General features: G+C 38.2%; 2 protein-coding genes across 2 annotated transcripts in view; both read right to left on the bottom strand.

Annotated features, from left to right (window-relative positions):
* Positions 1-11,164, bottom strand: part of CC2D2A (coiled-coil and C2 domain containing 2A) — a gene marked incomplete at its 5' end in the record, with an annotated part of 65,370 nt that extends 54,206 nt beyond the window's left edge. Inside the window, 3 exons of the mRNA XM_082483093.1 lie at positions 1,793-1,894; positions 2,408-2,496; positions 10,903-11,164. Of these exons, the coding sequence (XP_082339219.1) occupies positions 1,793-1,894; positions 2,408-2,496; positions 10,903-11,164 (453 nt within the window). The remainder of the gene's footprint in view (positions 1-1,792; positions 1,895-2,407; positions 2,497-10,902) is intronic.
* Positions 11,165-21,585: 10,421 nt separating this feature from the next.
* Positions 21,586-22,921, bottom strand: part of C1QTNF7 (C1q and TNF related 7) — a 35,728-nt gene continuing 34,392 nt past the window's right edge. Inside the window, exon 4 of the mRNA XM_082482917.1 lies at positions 21,586-22,583. Coding sequence (XP_082339043.1) covers positions 21,952-22,583 — 632 coding nt within the window. The 3' untranslated portion in view covers positions 21,586-21,951. The remainder of the gene's footprint in view (positions 22,584-22,921) is intronic.

The following is a 22,921-nucleotide window of genomic DNA, read 5'->3' as shown; positions in this document are numbered from 1 at the left end:
AGACAAATAGCTGAATACAGAAATTAGATATTGCATTTTCACAGCAAAAAAATAACAAAAAAGAAATAAAGTCACTGTGGTAACAATTATACTGATTTTGTATTTATCTTAGAAGGTTACACCTATTTATTACTTTATTCCTGTCTCCTTTGGGTCAATAAACAGACTGCAGAGTATCAAGAAATGATCCATTGCATAAATGTTAGTTTAGTTTCTTCACTGCTAATGAGATCATTGTTTCTGCACTCCTGAACACAAGCAACCACATGCTAATCTCCGCAAGGGGGAGAAATGGGGTAGCAATGCGAAATCTTCCCAGCACAAGTCGGGCAGCAGTGGAAAGGGTGCTGCTGACATACACTGCGGACCAGGGAAGGGAATCAAGGAGCTAAGGACAGCTTCTCTTATAGCCCCTGCTGCAATCAGGAAAACCCAGTTTGGTATCATTCAAAAAAGGTGGTGTCCATTGCTTGGGTGCTTAAATACAAACACCATGATTTGTTTTGTTCTCTCTCAAACAATTATTGCTAGCATACTCCAAAACTCCACATTTGATACTCCTCTACCTATAGAAGAAAGGAGGTAGCATGGTTATCCAGTTCCAGTTTTCTGAAGCCTTATCTGTCCCTACGCACAGATCACTGTAATCATCACTGGTTCTGAGGTTGCTTCAGCAAGTTCACTAAAGTGCTGCTAAGTGATTTTCATCAGGCACAGCCAACATAGCACATCCAACATGCAATCTGTTTTTCCTCCTTGCAGCCTGAATTCTTCAATTAAAGGAAGACATTTCTCAAGTTTACATCTATTCAACCGAAACTTCAAAATAATTATAGCAAAAAAAAAAATCTCAAACCCTGGCAATCTGATGGCCACTTGTTTAACAACAAAACAAGACTTCCTATGTGTGTAAATAAGTACAGGAAACAAAACCAACACATGGAAGGTTTCAGACATATTTTATATAAAATTAGTAAACAACTTTAATAAGGGTATCAATTCCACATTTTCCTAACACAAACTCATTAAAACAATACTACTTAACTGAAAATTATGACAATTACTTTTTATAAGAAAACACCGCCAAAAACCTTCCCCACAACCTACTTGGATGAGATAATTCTCCCCTAGACAAGCAATTTAGCCAGAGTAATTCATATTGTTTGGAATTCCAGATAAAAACATTACTGCTACATGCTGTTATTTCCTGGGCATACACATTCTTTGGAACACATTTTCTACAGGCAAGCAATCTCTTCCTGAATCCTGAAGAATATCTGGGTGCAAGTTCTGCACAGGCATAGCCTTTGTTACTTTTTTAATACGAAATTCATTTTTTAACAAAGAACATGCTTATACTAAAAAAACCCTGAACATAAAATAGTAACAAGGAAATACAATACAGTACGATGACATAAAGTTAATATCCAGCCTTTAGCAATTACACTGTGCAAATTGATATAAAGCTGTAATACAGTGGTCCTTTCTGTAACAGTAAGTTTTAAATACTTCAAGGCATCTTAAGCAACAGAAGTCACGAACCTGTAAATGACAGAAGTTTCACATAATGGCCACACCATAATGAAAGCAAATGATTACTGTTAAATAGTTACATTAAATGCAATAATCAGAAAGTTTCCTTCCTGGTTACTAATTCAAATAATAGTATAATTTTGATCCCATTAAAATAAATGAAATTGATCTTCAAGACTATGTATAGTCTTAGATTTATTTCATGCTGCACATTCACTTTCTCTTTATAAGAATAGCAAGACCCAATGCACCTTCTTACCACTTTATCCAGTCTGCCTCCCGCTTTCCTTTCTCTGACGCTTTTTAAACGCCTGGGTCGTGGACTGGAGTCTTCTTGCAATAAATTAATTTCTGCTTTTGACTAAGCAAATGAAAAAAAACCTGCTTAGCTATAAGAGAAATACAATAAGACCAAAGCTACAATAATTCCCAGGAACTCAACAACGTATGCATGTTTGTGTTGGGGACAGAATTTTTCAACTATATAATCAGCTTAAATGATTTTACAGACCTAGGTGTTAATACCCCTTATTAAACTGCGCAGTAAACTTACAAGAAAATCCATTGATTTCAAAATAGTATAAGAATTTTTTTGACAAAAGCACAGGAGGATTTTGTAATGATTGTATCATTTGAATTATAAAACAATGACAACTTTTATATTATTGCACAGATTAAATATAAACTTTAGAAAAAATACAGCAATAGAAATGCACTGGAATAACTGTACTGATGAACTGAGTATTATTTTGGCGTTAGAAATAAAAAAGCAGATATCTCAATTCATATTCACATAGCAGTAAGCAAGCAAAATGAAGTGGATAGTACTTATAAGACTAAAGTTAACCAAACAGGACTTCTGAAGGATTCTCACCCTTGCTGCTTTTAGCTTCTCTCTCATTCGTTCCCTAACAGAAACTTCTGCAAGGGTCGTCCTTGATGTAGAAGGAACAGGTGGCAAGTCTGAAACAGAGAAAACAGGGTAACATGTTTAAATTAAGTATTCCCTGAAAGAAACCAAAAATGATGCAAAATAAAACTATATATGCCATACAGAGTCCCGTATTCCAACGGAAAGAACTCGTGTGAGAGAACGTGAAGGAATGAAGCATTTATTTGGAATTCAGACCTTACAGATTATCATTTAAATGCATTTAACTGCGATGGGTCTACCTTTCATTATACATTATGAACCACCTTAAGTAAAGCATATACACACTTTTTTTTTTTTCTATTAAAATACATAAAGAATTACCTGGCATTTAATAAGCTGTTAGTCAGATGTAGTGACAAAAATATCAATTTCTGCAGTGGTGTTTTTGTGCTATAGCTCTAGTACAGTCAAGAGAGTAAGGTGCATTTTATCTTGTCCTGTGTATGACTGACAGCATTATCAAGTAACTTCCCCTTTCACATACAAACCCCTAGCAGCTCTACTTTTGCCACCCCTCCGGAATCAACAGATCACCTTCTGCAAGCTCAAGAGCAGTGTGTCCCCATACTCAGGAAGTCAATCAAGACCCACAGGTGGCTACATGGGTGAATTAACTGAAGTCACACATCAAATGAAAATTTACAAGAGATGTAAACAGGGACAGGTGATTTGGGAGGAATCCTATGACACTGTCTGACCACACAGGGATGGGCTTAGGAAAGCCAGAGCCCACCTGGACTTGAATCTGGCAACAGATACAATAACCAACAAGATGGGACATTACAGGTGTATTGGCAGCAAAAGAAAGACTAGGGAAAATGGTTAGCTGCTGCTGAACGGGGCAGGGGACCTGGTGACAGAAAAGACCCAAGTAATCAGTACTCTCTTCATCTCAGTTTTTACTGCCATCAGGAACACCAGGCCCCAGAGACTAGCGGAAAAGCCTGGGGCAGCAAAAACTTACCCTTAGTAGATGAAGATTAAGTAAGGCCACATTTAAACAAACCAGGCACATGCAAATCCATGGGTCCTAATGGGATGCTCCCATGAGTGCTGAGGGAGACAGTCAATGTCACCTTAAGGCCACTCTCATCTATCTTTGAAAGACCGTGGTGATGATCAAAGGAGGTTCCTGGAGACTGGAAGTGAGCAAACATCACTCCTGTTTTCAAGGAGGAGAATCTGGAGAACTACAGACTGGCCAGCATCATCTTGATGCCCAAGAAGGTGATAGAGCAAATAATCCCGAAAACCATCGCCAAATATCTTAAGTACAAGACAAAAACCGGGAGTCAACAGCATGGATTTATCAAGGGGAAAACCTTTTACCTGACCAATAAGACAACTTCCTATGATGAGATAATTGGGTTAGTGGATGAAGCGAAAGCAGTGGATGTTGTTTATCACTGTTTCCTGTAACACTCTTATAGAGAAACTGATGAAATATGGACTTCATAAGTAGGTGGACTGATAATTGGCTGAACTATTGGGCTCAAAGGGTTGTGATCAGTAGTGCTAAGTCCAGCTGGAGGTCATCACCACAGCTGTACCCCTGGGGTTGACTTCAAACAAACCAAAAAAATTCTACAACCCACCCTCCAACCCCAAGAACTCATCAAAACTCTACATCCTTTAGGATCAAGTATTCTCTGTTGATCCTGTGAAACACACAAATCTGAGTTTTAAATCAGTGGCATATATTTAGACTTTTTGATAGATAGTAAATACCAGGTTTGGATACTGACTTGGGTAAACATGTAATTGCAGAAAAGGGAAATTACTGTTTGTTGCAGCCTTTGAATTGCTTCTCATCAAAAGCCCAGGCTTTTCTTCTGTAATTAAAACTGAATGAGAATGCATCTTTGATAACCAAACTTATCAAGGCCTCCTTTTCCTTTGAAGGACCAATGGCATTCCTCCCCCTTATCTTCCGCATATCAGATCCTCTTAGATTATGATTTCTTCAGGTAGATTGAGTAAATATTAGTAGGGTGACCCTGTATCCTACTGCATTTCTTGATATCTAAATAAAAAGAATTAATAATTATCCAGACGTTTACAGAGAAGCTACACTCCGGGGGTCAGAAATACAAAGCAGTGGATACCTACAATACATCCTCTCATAAAACACAAATGAAAAACATTTTAAATGTACAATATAAATGAGATGGTGTGTGTAAGCAAATGGCAACACTTTCAGCAGCTTTATGTATTAAACGCTTATGGTTGTCTTCTGCACATTATTTTGAGAAGGCACCCATTGCCCTCCCACGGATTGCACTACCACTGTAAAAGAGTCAAGGTTATCCTCTTTATAAAAGTATCTAGAATACTTCTAGCTCAAAACATAGTTTTATATACCTAATAGCTTAGGAAGTCATCAGATAAGTGTTTTTCTTTTTGAAAGACCTAACTCATTTCTTCATTAACAAAACTGATTCTAGCTACGTAATTGTCTCCCCATCTGCACAGACCTCTTCAGACTCACTGGAGCCCTGGAGTTCACCTGGAAATTCTCAGAAGCTTATCGAAACTTGAACTTTCACGGATGTATGCAATATTACCCTTTTAAAAAGAAATGCTTTACATCCTTCTTATACATAGAATCCTCAGATCTTATTTTCTTCTCCTGAACTTTTATAACTAGTATGTCTTTCCAGAAGGAGCTCCATTGTTCCACACAGAACACACTGTCCCTTTTAATGGAACAACTGTAAAATGATTAGCAGGAGAAAACCTGTAGCTCTTTTCGCACATGTGCTTTGTGGTGCATGGCTTTTCTTTTTCTTTAATTTTTAATCTGTGTACACATGACATTCTAAGTAAATAAGTTTTTCTAGTTATCTCCACCTATAGAATTATATTACTCGTCAGTTTTTTGAGCCAAACACCGGTTTGTTCTTTGCCCTTACGGAAGAACACTGTTTGCCAAGGTCTAAGTAAAGGGTGATTTCAGGTTTATATAAGGCATTAAATTCATGAAAAGGAGATAAAACAGCAAAGGGTAAGGGCTTACGAGTGGTAAGGTCACACAACATATATCATATTATGGCTGATTCAATATTATTTCAAAAGCTTTACTGTATGTTGAATATAAAGTAAACTTTAAATGTTTAAGTTGTAAGTTACTAAAGTTACTACCATACCAAAGTCAAAGGGCAATCTAATTTCTAGGATGACCTTAGTCCACTGTTTGTCATTTAGAAAAGAAAAATACATTAAGATAAACCCCACTAATACTGATTCTACTTAAAAACATCAGAAGATGTGGGAGAATCATAATATTTTCAAATTACACAATTTACTGCCTGTATTTATACAAAGAAACACTCATTGCATTCGGAAACTTCCAAAAGAAAAAACCAAGTCACAAAATGAACATCACTAGCATGAGACACGTAAGAGAAAAGCAAGCATCCCATAACCACTTCCTCACCAAGAGGAATACTAGAAACAGAAATAAGCAAGTACTCAGAGACACTAAGAGGTGACACACAGAAAAGCCTATTTGCATTTTATCTTTTCTAACAAGGAACGCAATACGAGTAAGAACAGGGTGAGAATTAATGACAAAACAGAGAACAAGATCTAGATAAATATTCATCAGACTGAGCTAATTAAAAACCATCATTGCAGAGTATCCAATAATTAACTGGCTGCAACAACATCAGAACCCTCAGTGATTCTGAGAAGTGATGGAGAATAGCCAAGTTCCAAAATCCTGGGCAAGTGCCTTTTTTCAGAAATGGGAAAGAGCGAGCTGCAGAAGCATACAGAAGTCAGTCTAACTTCAACTCTACAATAAACAGTCAGCCTATTTGCAAACATTTAAAAGACAGTAAAATAATAAGCAACAGAAGGCCTAGATTAAACAAGATCAAGACCTATCAAGCCAATTTAATGTTCTTCAACATATACTCTACCCGTTCTTGTGAATAATGGAAAAAGCATACATCTCAGCTTTTGAGCTTGCCTTACAGAAAGTGTCTCTCAGTAGGAAGTATTTTGATGAAATGACAGGGGGTGGGGGAAGGGGGCACATGCAAGTCACTGGAAAACCACATTTAAAAAGATAGGCAACTAATGGTTACTAAATTCAAACCCCATACTAAGTAGATATTTTCAGGGTCTGCCCCAATCTAACGCCTTTAAAACAAGTATTAATGGCTTGAATGATGGAATTATGTCTATCTGTCTATAAAACATGCAGGCAAGAACTGTCAGAAGTCACATTTGCTCAAAGGCTAACTTTGAAGAGTCTTTGGAATGGAGAATAAACTTCACCATCTTTTACAGCTTCAAACCCACAAAAGGTTGTTGCACACTGAAAGGCTCTCTGTGTCTGCTGGAGATGGAAATGATGGACTTTAATTGCAATAAGGAAGGTGATTACACACTGGAAAAGCTTTTTAACTGTTGGGTTATTCTAGCATTGGAATTGAGTCCCTTAAGTATTTACAGAATCTTCACTGGTGCAAGCTTTAAAGTCAAAAAAAAAAAAAAAAAACCAACAAAAAAACAATCAATGAAAAAAACCACCAAACAACCCAACCAACAAAAAAAGAAAACAAACACCAAAACCAGGTCTCAAGACTTTAATAGTGTTGAAATTACTTAAGGGGAGAAGCTGGTCTAAGTTACCTTTTGATTCCCCTTCTGTGACTTTTTTTTACCATTGTATTCTGTTCAATTAGCATGTAAAAACATATTCTATTTCATTGGACAAAATGTTTTATTTAAATTCCAGTCTCATAAATGAAAACTAGAAAGCAACAGATTAGAATCTGCTTTTGATCTTCTGAAATACTTGACAGTTTCTTGTAAACATTTCCAGACAAGCCAGGTTAAAGTGAACAGCGTAAACAGGCAAAATTAGTGCAGAAACAGTCTGCCACTATTTTAAACACTTCTTAAAGCATCAGAACTGATATTCTGCACGCAGAATTATAAGTGTTCCTTGCAACAACAGGGGAATTACCCTTTCTATACAAAATGAAAAACATTTTAAGGCTTTAATAGCTGCAGTAAAATTAATTCAATGCATTGATTATTATGGGATCCTGTGGTTCTTTGAGAAAAGGACCACATAAAAAATATTTTTGTTGCTTTATTTTTCTGTACATATACTTTTGTTCTGCTTATATGAACGAGCTCTGCAGCCAACTAACTTGTGCATAACTTCAAAATATATTTTTTAAGTGAAAGAATAATACTGATATCCAGGAGAGCATTACTTTGCAGGATCAACATTACAGTCCTGCATCAAAAAATTTCACACCACGTTTTACATTGGAAGTGTCATTATCCTACAATGGCTCCATATTTTACTTCTGGCAGATCTAATAAGCTTGCTGGATAGTCAAACTGAAATTAAGCCAAACTGAGAACCTGAAAATATCATCTAATACCTTTCTCCCTTGATTCCACCCGCCCAAACCCACTAGGTCTCTGCGTGACTTCAACGCTGTCTACGCTGACAGAGACCCAGAACGGCTACAAGAATCTTGACACCAGTTCTGTACCTGAATGGGGTGCAGAAACCAGGCACAAGGGAAAGCAGACAGACAGATATTTATGCTGTGACCAAGCATCAGGTACATGAAAGAAAATAGGGAATTTCCATTGTAGGTCCTAGAAACACTTTTGTATCTTTCTCAGTACAATCACTGCATAAGTACATAGTAAGACACTCCAGAAACTGCAACCAAGTAACTATACAAATCAAAAAAAAAACCAACAATGAAAGAAAAGATTTTGTAACACTGCAGTTGTCCTGGCTTCATAAAGGAGTAACTATCAGACATGTGCTTTTTATTTAAAGTAATTCTTCTTTTGCAACTCTTATTTATTAGTCTGACTAGTGGACCAACTTATAGCCAAGTCTTTCCATTTAAGAAAGGTATATAGGCATCTAAGTATGTACCTAATTAGATCATAGTAAAACAACAAATTTCTGCAAACAGACTGCATTAAAAAATAGTTGAGACTGACAGAACACCTGAAAGACTAATAGGGACAAACAGAGACTATCATGAATATTAAGTGAAGAAACAGTTGATGAGTATGTTTCAAGCTAAGTTTGCCATAGTGGGATCAGAATGAGAAAATAATCATAGCATGCTAGCATAAAATAAACCAAGTATTTGAGGGACAACACAAATTGATAATTCCACAAACCCTACCTGCTTCCCACTTGTGTTAAAATACAGTTCTCTTTTCATAAAAAGGCCTAGGGGGTGTGTGTGTGTGTATACCTTTAACACTAGAAGTTTAACATAAACAATGAACAAATATGGTAACAATCACAACAAATTAAAAAGGCCTAGTAATAGAGACAATGTATTATTACAAGCACTAAAACAAAATCAAAACAAGACAGTAGAGAAAACAGACTATGTAGAATTTTCCAATGGCACCTGGAAAATGGGAAGGGGGTGTTAGATTTTATTACTTTTTTTAAATGGTTAGTTATAACTTGGCAAGACAATGATAAGCAGAAATTCATACACAGACCATCAGCCTAGTAAAGGCAGTGAGGAAATGAAAAGAAATCAACTTTTACCTTATGACTGGGCAACACAATAGGAGATGTCAGTGTCAGCACATTCAAAAGCTTAATATAGAGAATATGGAAATTTAAATTAATTGGAAATTAACTGTCAGACTGAATTCCAGGGAAAACAAAAATGAAATAAGTTTTGGATAAGTGCATGAAGACTTTAGCTCAAGGTGCAGTCTTTCTCAAAATTTAAGATGTAATTAAAAAAAACACAAACACATGGATAAATTATACTGCAGTTAGGTAAACCAATGACAGTCTATTCAGAATACCACATGTGGTACTTTTCACTCAATCATACAAAATCAGCAGCGTTACAGGGATTTCAGAAGCAACAAGAAGAACAAGCAACAGAGCAAAATACTTCAGAAAACAAAACATTTATCACATAAGGGAACTAATGTCTAGTTTTCTTCTCAGACTACTGCTGTGCTGTTCTGTTTGTTCTTGGAAAATGAGCTTCTGCAAAACAAAACAAGCATCACCAGAGGGTGTCTCTTGATTTCCCCATGCAATCATTTCTGAAAACTGGACTCCCATCTGTCAATAGCGTATCACTTCCTAGCACAAGTTGGCACAGTGAGACTCAAAATCCATTCAAAAGATAAGCATACAGACCTTGAAAGAGCTGGAAACATCCCTAAATTGTAGATATCTGTAATAAATACCATATTTTGCTAAAATGAGTTTAAGGACAGTACATACATTTTATTTTGATAAACCTTGATATTGATGAAAAACTAAGCATGTTTATACTTCACTGGATTTTCATTTTATTGATTTTTAATCCTCTGTTCTAAATTAGCTCTTTTATGCATCCTATTTAGGTAAACCCATGAAACCATGCAGTAAGATTCACAACATTAATGTTGTCCAAAGTATTTATAAGGAATATTGCAGACATTCTGCTGAAGAATCCGAAGATTAGTTTTCGAGAACCAACAACTTCCATTCAGTGGCAAGACAAGAAAAAATGGCCTCAAGTTGCACCAGGGGAGGTTTAGACTGGTATCAGGAAAAATTTCTTCACAGAAAGGGTTGTCAAGCACTGGAACAGGCTGCCCAGGGAAGTGGTGGAATCACCATCCCTGGAAGGATTTAAAAGATGGGCAGACGTGGTGCTTAGGGACATGGTTTAGTGGTGGACTTGGCAGTGTTGGATTGACGGTTCAACTCGATGATCTTAAACCTTCCAACCTAGACAATTCCATGATTCTTTCTAAGGCTCTGATTAGACATTCACTTCTAACAGCTTCCCAATGCATCGCTCTCTTGCCCGCTCCTACTCTGTGAGGATTTCACACACGGCAGTTAAAATAGCCCACCATATAGCCCACCAATCCATACGCCACCATAAGGATAAGTAACACTTCAAGCACAAAACATGAGCTTCACAAATATGTACACACTGCAGGTCTACGCTAACACCTTTGGAAAATGTTGTGTATTTTACGTGAGAACATTTCATAACTGACTCGCACTTAATACCAGAGCAGCGTGTCTTTACAGTGCAGTGCTCTGACTGCACATGGAAGGCTCAGAGGTGACTTGGAACACGACACGACACGACACGACACGACACGACACGACACGACACGACACGACACGACACGACACGACACGACACGACACGACACGACACGACACGACACGACACGACACGACACGACACGACACGACACCCCCACCCCTCCGTCCCTCCCTGCTCTAACACCGCCAATGAAACCCCAACTTAAGAAAGCTCTTCAAGAGGAAGAGTCATTAGCGCGCCCGCCGCCCGCCTCGGGGCCACGTGGAGCAACACGGCCGCGCGGCCCGGCCCGCCCCGGCCCCGGCCCCGGCCCCGCCCCGCCGCGGCCGTTGGGGAGTCACTCACCGCGCGGTTGCTGAGGCGCAGCGCCGGACGGGGCTGCCGCCATGCTGGCGCGTCTCCTTTCCTCCGCCCGCGGCTCGGGGGGGCCGACAGACTCCGGCAGCTGCAGCGGGGCAGAAAGGGAGAGGAACGGCGTATGAGTGATGGCAGCCGAGCCGGGACGGGACAAGAAACGGGCCCGGCGCCTATCGCTGCCTGTGGGAACCTCAGCCTTGGTGGGGGGGGAAGAGCGAGAGCGCATGCGCATGCGCGCTGACGGCGGCATATGCGCATGCGCGGCAGCAGGCGGTGGCAGAGTGGCCGCTGCCGAGCCTGGGCCCGCGGTGGGGAAAGCGGATGAGTAGGTGAGGGCGCTCACCGTTTTTTTTCTCCTGTGCCTGCGAGTGGTCGAGGTCCTCCTCAGCCTTTCCACCTGGGCAGGGTCCTCATCTGGGTACTCCGCCTTTCACAGAGGGAGAGAGGGAGCTGCACTGTGGGTAGAGGCTGGCCTTGTCCCTAGACCCACGGGCTAATGTTTGGTCTGTCAAAACACCCGATTTAAGCGATTTTCCCTATATATATGCTCCACTGATGCCATTGGCAGGCTAGAGTTGTGACACTGACTGAAGTTAGCACACAAGGCTATTTGTTAGCAAGATTAAAGCTTATTGACAAACTATAAAGCATCGTGCCTTAGCAGCACAGTTTATTTCCTCATACCACAAGGATTTTCTGGGTTTTTGCTTTTTTTTCCTCTTTCTGACACTACATTGACATAGCAGCAGGCACAATTCAAACATGATCACTTCAAAAGCATTTCTACGGATGACAACAGGGTAACTTTCCGGTTTTGCAACCTACTCAAGACTAACTTGAAGATGAAGTGTTGGATCAATATGAAACAATAAAAATTACACATTAAAATGCCTATTTCACAGCATATGGTATCTATGGTTGTATTTGCACAGAAATGAATAATGATGCAAACTTGCATTAATTAGAATGGTACTGACTGATCTAGGGTTAACAAGAGCTTGCAGGATACTGTTGACTTACTATTTCACTTTGCTCAGTTACATATAAAAGTTTCCTATTACTCTCAGTGAAAAATCGTACGCCATATTTGTCTCAACTAACTGGACACGAACCTCCATGATTATCATCTGAGACTCTTCACTGCAGCTCATCTGGTCGGTGGCTCACACCTGGCTGTCACAAGCAACACAGGAATTACTTATGAGAGATATGCTTTAATATGTGCATAATGATCATGAGATACAGTCCCTATAACCTTTGCACCCCAAACATTAAAAGTCTCTGTATTTGATTACAAGCATTTAGGGATTTTTAAAATTTGTATCTGTACAGCTCAACTCATTGCTGCTATTACTGCAGGTTCTCGTCCTTCTTTAGCTTTAATCAACAGGAAAGCGACCTCAGCTGTACTCGTTCCCTGCACAAAGCGTGCCCCAGCATAGCTGCACCAGTGCAAAACCCACATGCTGGTGTACTGGCCTAACAGGTGAAGTAACTCGCAACAGCATAGTTTTTTCTGGATTTCAAAATTCCCATGAAAGAACTCACAGGAGTAAAACGTGGGGCTTTTTTCCCGTATTTGGCTAAATCTCCTCTAGCAAGAGGACTAACTGAGGCCTACACAGGTCATCCGTTGTTTCCCCATGGCTTCTTTGTATGGGGTATGTACAGGCTTGTGCATACTCACCTCAAAAAATGCTTCCAGCCCAGGCTAGAATATGAAGAGTTGTCTTCATATTCTTCTTTATCTCTTAGGAGATGCCTAATAAAAAAGCAGAAGCAGAGGAGGAGCAACATGGTTATCTCCTGCCAGAGTCTTAGCCCTTACCAGCTGCTAGCCCCAAGGCTTTTCAGGTTTCTAAATAAGTCTCAGCTGGCACAGGGAGCTGAACTTGCCCAAAACAAGTGGTTTTCTTAGACAAATGTGAGTGTCTGCCAAACCACCTGCGCATTTGCCTCAGCACCAATTCCCTCAGTAAATATCTCACACCAAGGCTGAGGGTGAGGTACCCCAAAATGGCAAGATTTCCTTGCTGCAGACAACGTTCATCCAATACCCTCTTCATGGCATAAAAAGTACAGCACTGCCAGAAGCAGCAGCATTTTTATTGTTTGGCACATAAACCTTTTTTTTTCATATCAAGCTTTGCTTATCAAATTTAAACAGTCTTTCCTAAAGGCACATGTAAACGGAGAGCGCTGGCAGCATAGCAGAAGGGCCTTGTGGTCACTTCCTTTAACAATTTTCTAGCATTTCTTGAAGTTATATACTATAGCAGGCACTTTAAAATGTAATAACTGGATGCAAAAACTAGAAAGCTCCCCTTTAGCTCAGAGACTGTTTCCACAGCACTTAAAGCTGACAACAGAAACACAGTGAAGTTTCTCTCACTCCTCTTTAAAAAAAAATTACATCAAAAGTACCTAGAAAATAATTTTGAGAATTTTGGATTCTTAAATCTGTCTCATTCATGAAAACATGCAGAATGCAGAGATACTGAAACAGATCTAAAGGAAAATGTTTGTTTCCTACCTGAGTTGTCGTATGCTGTGCTTTCCCAGCACGGAAAGAGCCAAGCACAAAGCTGCTCCTAGCAACAAAACCTCAGCTTTGCTTTTTAAAGAGAGAGAGTCAGATTCTCCTCCTTAAGCCATTAAAACAGTTCCAGAAGACTTCTTTTTTGTAAACAATTTCTTTTACAGTAAACAGGAAAGTCATGAATAAAGTATGGGGAAGATGAAGTGATTGCAGCTCCTGCAGACAGCGATGTGTTTTGGTTACTGCAGTGACTTAAAAAAATCATACTACATTTTTGCAGGATCAAGGATGGTTATTTCAGACTGAAATACAGTGAAGTTAGTCACTCCTCCCAACTTTAAGTACCTAACTTTGCTAAATTATCTGAGTTAGTTTATTTGTACTTCTTTCGTAACTAGAGGAGACGCACAGACTCTTCTTGGGATGTGTATGTTTGAGAGCAGTGATTTGTGAATGTCAATCATTTGCAGAAGAGCCTGTCTAACTGTTGAATACAGGGAGATATTAAACTTCTAATTCAGACTGTATGCCAACATTCCAGCAACTAAATTTTTTTTAAGATTAGTTTCACTCTGAAAAAAATCTCTGGCATCAGTCATGTAGGCTAAATCCTTGAAGTGGACGGTTAGCGGCCAGTTATTTTCCAAGTGCTGTCTCTGTTTTCCAGTGCATTAAAGTACTGGGAGTATTAACCAAAGCTGTATCGAGGGGACAATAATGCATTATTCTTTACAGATGACTTTTACAAAGCAGCATAAGCATCAGCAAACTTCTTAGCATGTCATTTTGGGGAAAAATAAATGGAAACATAGCAAAGTTAGAAAAGGTATAGTCTCTCACCAGCTGTAATTTGCAAACTGAGGCTTTTTGCCACACCAGGATTAAAAAATGTGTCAGTAAATGTTCTGAGTCTGGGGAAGACGAATCCTGAAACCGAAGTAAGAAGTTAAGACAAATCATAACTTTTTATAAAGTTATCAATATACTTTAATACTTCTATAGGAGAAAAAAGAAGGGCACGAAGGCTTCATTAGGCTTTTTCTAGACCCTGCTTAAAGGGAAGTACAATCCTTAAGCCCTGGTTAGAGACACAGTGGAGGGATGGCTTATCTGCTTGTTAAATGTTCACAGCCAGCTCATGTAGATACTAGGAATGGCAGAAATGTCAGCACTATCAGATAGTTTGTAGAAATGCAGATTGTCTTATATACAATTCCTAATTTTTATAGGTACAAAGCAATTTATGGTTTTCCTATCAAATCTGCAGAGGGATCTTTTCTTCTGCACTGAATTGTTAACAAAGTCATTTCTTATGTTAACATGTGTATTAATATCTTTAGTATGACCAGAATAAACAATATTGCTGATACTAAATGCAGTTGTTGTTAGACCTATTTATAATTGTCTTCGTATAAACAGTCCCTATAACATCTGAAGGTCTGTTACTGCAAAGTTTTAGTAGCTGGAATCACATGAAAAGAGATGGCTAAATTGTTTCCCATTTCTGAATACTGTTGTAAGAAGGAGACCATGGGAAGAAGTAAACAGTCATAGTAGATGACTGTTTGGGAGTATGCATTTTTAATTGCTAAAAGGGAGACTGTCTCAGCTAGAAGACACCTGACATGACAAAGGCTTTCAAGAGTAGGAAAGAAGTGACAGAAGACAGGTTTCTTAGGGTAACATACAGTACGCAGTCTCTGTTATCTGCTAAGTCTCACCGTATGTGGGACTGTGGAAATGATCCAGTGGGTGAACCTTCATCCAAAGTTTTGGCAAGGACTCAGGTTCAACATCTTGTTTTGCTAATAAGTCCATGTCCCAACAATTTATTCCAGTCTCAGAAACAGTTGTACAAACAGTTTAAATGATGGACAAATATGAACGGCATTATGTAAGGACCATTACTATAATACCCTAAAGGAGCAGTGGGGGACCTTTGCTTAACAGGATGGAAAGCTGCTTAAAAACACATGTCAGTACAATGACTCTACTCACAGGAGACATCCAGAATTCAAACCACATATGTTTCCTGGGGTGGAGAACAACTCATTTATCTCAGTCAGCATTATAAAAACAAAGGCAAGCCCACTGTCATTTAGTGCTCCAAATAAGATGATGTGAGCAGCTCTACTTTGTTAGATGTGACACTGTCACACTTAAACAGTTATTTTGTCAGCAATGGTCAAGGATGACTTTTGGCACGGGCAGTGTAGATGGCAGCTTGTGGTGCTGTCCCAGGAGCAGGCAGGTGAAGAGATCACAGACCTCAAGTTCAGCAGTAAGACAGTTTAAAATGAATAATATAAGGTTTGGGTTTCCACATACACCTCTTTTTACCTGCTGTGCCTTTTTACAAGCCAAAACTTGTAAAACCAAATGAAAACAGAAGTGAAACTCTGACTCTTAAAAGCTATGTACAGCATTTACAGAATAAGGGTATGTGTTGCTGTGTTCTTAGAATAAGAATATCAAATATGGTGTGCAACTCTACTCTTGGTTTCATGGAGGTTACCAACAAGGGAGAGCAAACTCTGCTTATCATGACGATTTTACTCCAGCATGACAGAAATCTCAAATAAAAGTTCCTGAAATTTCTCACAGGTGGAGAAGGAATCCGGGTTCATTTTCGAGAATATCTGACAGAGTGTGGGTGAACGCAGCTGGTATGTGGCAGAGACATCAGCGTCAGTGGTAGGCAAGTTTTCAGATGATTAAAGAGATTGTTCTTCAGCTCAAAAATTTTAAATCCTTTCCACTGTCTTTTGAGCCTACGGACAAAACTTTGTTAACAGTAGGGAAAGAAAAGGGACTGCTGGTACATTTCCTTCATACAATTCACTCATTTCTAGAAATCCCATCTGCTTCTTGCTAAAAGTTCACTTTAGAGCCTGCTGAGAATCATAGTTCATTTATGTTGTTCCAGAATTCAGTATTTTTGTCCCTTTGTTAACTTGACATAAACAAGGCTATTCTTCCATAGAGATGATTTTATAAATATTGCATTATGTTTTGTATTGTATTTAGGATTTTGACAGGTGCTTTAAAGTTGAAAAGAAACAAATTTATAATTTTTTTTGGTGTAAACAGAAATACATTTAGGTTTTCTACACCTAAAATTAAGTATCCTTAAAAGCCTCAATATTTTATATATACTTAAGTGTGTTGAATTTGGAGGCATGAAAGGATTAGCTAGCCCACCTTAATATACTGTAGAATTTTCTGGAGGACAGCCAAGTTCCTGCAGTTGAAGTTGTCCTGGGAGGAACTTGAGCAATACATTACAAAGGGGCTGACAAGAGGTCCCTTTCATCATTAGAAGGGTAATTCTATGTTCTCATCAATCCACATCTCTCTAATTTTGAGGCATATAAATTGCCGTATTAAATTACGCCAATTTTTCCACTTAGCAGATTGTTCTCTAAGAGCAGACATCTTATTTAACTTTTGCCATCTCAAAGTTAAAGGCTAACCTAAGTTAGTCACATAGATACAGGTAATGTGAAGAGACAGGTATCTCCAGATTCTTCCTTTCTTAAGGTAGGCATCTAATACAGTGTCATCCAAACAGAGATGTAGCTCACCTATTTCTTTGCACTGATGACAGGAGAGCTAACAACTGATTTAGCCTAGGCAATGACCTTTCAACTTTTAGAGTCTTAAAAGTCAGGTAAGATAAATTTTACCCTAATAATTGCTTCTGCAGGAACAATCTGCATAAAGGAAAAAATCTTCTTACACCTCATCCAGCAGGTTGCTGCTGGATCATACCAAAATAATTATACTCTGAATTGAGGGATATAAGCCAAATGCCAAATAATCCAAGACATGGTTTCCTTTGTAGGTATTTACTATTACAATATAAATGTTTAATACGTGCAATTAATTTTTCTTTCGCTTTAGGTGGTAACTTCCATTATTTGATCTGATGAATGCACCTAGGACAAAACCACATGTCAGAGACTGAGAATTTTGTCAGAATTCTTGGAACTTTCTTCATGCCAGCGCGAGTAAGAATCATGCCTCTGAAATTCAGAAATACTGATATAACCTCAGTTTGGAGTGTTGACTTAAGGAGTTACACGGAAATGAGTATAACCTCTAAATGCTCTGTGAGCTGAAGTTTAAATGGTTTATACTGAAAGGAATAAATTGCTCTTGAAAACAATGTATTACTCATTGGGAAAGATTGTGCTATATTGCTTTCTCAGCTCTATTTTTTCTCCTATTCAGTCTCATGTATTATTTCTTGGATGGGATTCATCACCTACTGAAATACATATATAAAGTAAGCCACACCTCCACATAAAAATAAAGTTCCCACTTCAGCATAGTTATCCAGAGTATGAATTGACTGCAAATGGATCAATTAAACCTATTAGTTAAAAAGGAATTAATCAGTAAATGTCTTAGTGAATAAATATGAACTGAATCTAGTGGGTGACCTGTAGAAGATAAATAAAAATAAAGTAGTATATAAACTGCACCAACTAATGAAACATGCTTGGTAGGGAACAAAATAAGCTGCTTGTCAGATTTCTATATTTTTGCCTATCACAAAAGCACATAAGTGGTGTCAGGAGATTTAAAAAGATTTGAAGAATGTAGATAATGTTGTCAGTACTGATACCCAGTTGTAACTTTTTCCTCTGTATTGTCTGAGCTTTGTAAAAAAATCTTTAGGACCTATTGCTCCTGAAAAAATTCTATAGCGGCGTAAACCGTATGGATATGAATACCAGTAGCAAAGAAAGCGAAGGTATTTATTCAAAATAACATAGTTATATCAATTTGAAGATGGAGCTTAATATTTATTTAGTTATCTAGGTTAAAAATTTTCAGGAATGGAACGTGTGACTGACGACTTCTTTGATGTCACTCTGCCAGATATAAAGAAAATCTGAAAGAGTAAAAGATTGTGGGGGCTATTTTTTTCAAGTAACTTTATTTTTACTTACATATATTTACATATATATATACCAAGTAAATATATCCTTTGTTTTTTGTTTTTTGGTTTGTTTGTTGTTTTTTTTTTTTTACTTATTAATCTCAGGAACACTAATTTTCTTAATATAGTTTGAAGGTTTCCTGGTGGTCTCAGGTTTGTATGAGTTCTTCCAGCCTCAGTCAGAAAGCCCAAGAGTTGGTGCTGCAGCAAAGGCATGCTTTCTCCTAGAAGTTTCTTCTAGTGATACTAATTTCTCTCTGCTGACTATAGACAAAGTCTAGATGAATACCTTGATCTGGATGCCTAATTTTATATGGCACTATGGCATGTGTGCAGTGACATATATATTGTGTAAAAATCTTTGATTGATTTTGCTCTTTGTTACCCTGCAACATCTTGAAAGCAAACCAGACCTCGCCACCTACTGGTGTAAATAGTGGGAAGACTTCAGCCCAAGGTATTTTCCATATAAATTTAAATTTCGACAGAGGAATACCCCTAATGAAATATCATGTCATCAAAGTTGATCTATTTTCAAGTAAAATAATAGTAGCAACAATGGATTACTTTAGAAGAATGTCTTGAGATCCTGACTGAAGGTAGGAACACATGCTACTTGTATAAATATGTTGTCCATACATGTAGTAAAATAATTCTTCTTGCCAAAACCTATAGAAATAATTCAACAGAATTACTTGTTTTTACCAGTTCGTGCCAAAATACTAAATTGTTCAAATAACTACAGAATCGAATTGGCAAAACTTAGGGAAGCTAAAATGACTTTTCTATGATTGTACAAACATAAATCTAAAATTATTAAATAAAGGAAGCAATAACTCTTGGTTTACATATTCCCATGATGTAATTTTCAACATAGGTGTGGTTAAAATATGTCTTTTCTATTTCATTCATTTTTACAAGATTATTACATGGAAGCAGTTTGCTTTTAGTTAGGCTAGCAACCAGGAACATTTCACTATAAAGCCCTATTTTTTCTCTATTCAGTGGTGAAAAATTAGTTTTGTCTGAAAATTTCCAGATTTATTGTAACAACCAAATATGTTTCTGTAGAGTCTGAAGAACATCGGTCCTACTCTTTTCTTAAGTTTGGCTTTATAGGAGATTTTCTAATTTGAAGGTCTGAGCTATTTCTAATACAAACTGACTTTTTGCTGCTAACATAAACTTTCTATTGATTGAAATGTCATAAACCTATTTTCATATTTATTTAAAAAATAAACATGTAATTAAGTGCTTCCATTAGTTGCTTTTGTTGCATAATACATATTACAGGTCCAATCCTGCCTCTATTAAATTATGCTTTCTGGAAGTCATGTGCCTGATACGATTGTCTGTCCTGTCCTGTGGAATTTCATTGCAGGCAGCACAGAGCGGTGCCCATAGTCTTTTGTGCCTTGTACAGGCACTGATGGCTGTGAAGTATGGGCCACCAATCATTGTCATAAATGATGACTGGGCTGCGTTTTGCACTCCTCTTGTGCTTAATTTGCAGATGTATAAATGATTGTACAGCACAGTGATAAACGGAATCTGTAAGTGTTCTCTTCCATATTTCTCACAGGAAGCAGCCCTTGAATAACACCAATAAATTAGATGTCTAGTTAGAAAAATAATCCACTTTTGTCTTCTACCACACATCTCTCTCTGTCAAATAAAATAAGGGCTGCGCCGGCATTGCCAGGTTGATTTGTGGACAGGACTTTGCAGTTGTTCACTGCATACAGCAGCAATCACGCACTCATACACGCACGTTAACGCACGGGGAAATGAGGGCACGGGTACGGGTGCATAGATTAATGTTCCATGCATAACTGTAGTGCTCATTTTGCAATCTTAGTGGTATTTTTATGTCATTTTATTTGGCTGTTATTTTCTTAATTAAGTAAAGTTCACAGAAAAAATCCAGGAATTTCCCTCCGCCTTGGTCATAAAAAAGTGGGATGAGGAGTTGTGCAACAAAGACCACTAGCATTTGAAACTGAATAACTGACAAAAACAGCAGGTTTCTGTAAATCTGGGATGGATAAAATAAGGTTGTAAATTCTTGGAAAGTAAGAACACCCAATTAAAGATTACCAGTCTTGATTTAAAGGTGTTGAATGCTGGAGGGCTCATGATGTTCCTAAGTATTTTTCAATGACTGCTTGCCGCCACTGGTAAACCAGGTTCCTCATTTCCAGTGGGAATTGATATAGTTCCTCAGCGGTGGATCTTGCTGTGCTCCTGTCTGCTAGAAAGAAGTGGCAGCAACTACCAGAAATTTTATCTCCAGACGAGTACCTGCAGACTGGGATCAAATCTCCTCTTAACCTCATTGACAAGAGAAATAAATTGATTACATCTCTTGTGTAATCCACATGGGTAGAATTACAACCAAGGTTTTTTTTCTTTTTTTTTGAGTAAGTTTTTTAAACACTGACAGAAGTAGCAACTTACCCCTTAGTCCTACTTGTAATTCCATTTATCGTACATCCAAAGGGCTGTAGTGACAGCCTGCTTTGATGGCTCATATTTAGCTGATTATCCATGATGTCCCATGTACTTTTTCCAAGTTCACTGATTTCCTGAATGCAGTTTTTCATCTTGTGTGTGACCTACATTTATTTTATTACATTTGGCCGTATTGGAATACAAGTAGGTCTGCTTTAATGATGTGACTCAGTTTGTTCCATATAATTTATTCTCATTACTGGTTACTGTTCTGTCAGGCTTTTGGCATCCATAGTTTTCTTCAGCTAAAAGTTTATATTTTCTTCCACGTTTCTCATAAAGATACTGAATAGCATTGAAAGAATAGCAAACCTACTTGGAATTATACTGAAAATACCAACGTTGAATACTGATTGCCTATCTCCAAGTTTCCAGATCTCCCAGTTTTTAATTATTTTATATGTTTAATACCTTTGTTCTGTTCTTTTATGACTGTCATTAGGCAGTCCTAGGCTAGTACAAATGTTATGTATTTATTAGGAGGTTAGTTAATTATGAATATCATTTGTTGGTGTAAATATCAGATGGGACTGTCCTTGTGACCTGTTCAGCTGCAGCCTGAAGCAGATGTTCCTACTTTATTCCTCTCCTTCTAAAAAATCAATGTTTTCTCTGTTTTTAATGTATTTCCTGTCTTAAAATGACCAAAGATGATTATGCAGTCAGTTGTTCAATTTTACTTTAATGTCATATACAAAATATCCATTCTACATCGCAACTTAATATATTTTATATAAAATCCAATGTACAGTATCTTAATTTTGTTTAAATAGTATTATAAACATAACTTTCAGGAGGAGTGAGTCCTGGAGTGATGCAGTCTTTTGTTAATTACAGTTCCTTTTGATATCCCTGCTGTTAGGTAAAAAATCCAGCTTAGATTCTAGGAAGATCCTTATGAGCTCTGACTTGGTTCCTATCAAAGCAAAAATAAACTCCCAGCTTATTTTCTTTTTCAACTTTGTGCCCCCTCCCCCCCTGTCTAGATAAAATCCTTTGCTGAGGTGTCCAGTTTGGATGTCATTTGACATCATCTGCTTCAGAGCTCATCTTCATCCGATAAAGCATCAAGGTAGTCTGTATCAACGTATAAGAGAAATCCAGAAAACAAACTGTCTGCCCATGTTGGATCGGAGAAGAGACCGTTTTGGTCAGTGTAGAAGATCTCAAGCCATACTTCATCTTCTGGCTGAAGGTAGATCACTGTGGATCCAGAAGCTACATCGTGGTTGCCCGTGTTCGCATCGAATGTCTTTATCCGGTACTTCCCGTTGTGAACCAGCCCAATGGCAAGATGCTTGTTTGCTAAGGTGATATCATAAGAAAAATAATAAATCCCTGGGATGGCACAAATAAACTTCCCTGTGGAAGGGTTGTAATGCTCCCCCTCATTGAAGAGGACTTTATTGAATACAATCGGTAATCTTTCCTCTGGGTAGCTGGTGGTGATGCCAACAGAAAAGGCAGATTTCAGCACTATCTTTCCACACTTACAGACCCCCGGTGCACCTGGCTCTCCTCGGTCTCCTTTATCTCCCTTAGGTCCAGGTGGTCCAGCCGGACCTACTTCACCTTTGGCACCAGTCAATCCTCCAGGTCCTTTTTTACCAGACTGACCTTGGTCTCCTTTCTCTCCAGCTGGTCCTGATGGCCCAGTCTTTCCTCTTAAACCTTCAAAAACATTTTAAGTTAGTTAATTGTTGCACATATAATCTCAGTAAATGATTGTGTGGGCTGCTGTGTGTGCCCAAACAAACAAGAAAAACACAGTCAGAATTTCAAAATACTCCGAAAATACTTTCAAAATCTTCTAGTAAGTTTGTGAAAGAAATGGCTGGTTGGAACAGAGGACCGGAGTCCACAGCCCGGGTGTCCTTTGTTTCCATAGTCCTACTTTTCTTCATATGTCTTGATTACACATTGAAGAATTTTATACAACATAATCAGTCCATTGCTGACTGAACTGATGGGAAGGACAGTGTTATATAATGATATTTGTGCACTAAATA

This window comes from Vanellus vanellus (assembly GCF_965231255.1).
Source record: "Vanellus vanellus genome assembly, chromosome: 4".
NCBI classification, from domain to species: Eukaryota; Metazoa; Chordata; class Aves; order Charadriiformes; family Charadriidae; genus Vanellus; species Vanellus vanellus.
Note: the sequence above shows the minus strand (reverse complement) of the source record. Positions and strands in the feature narration are given on the sequence as shown.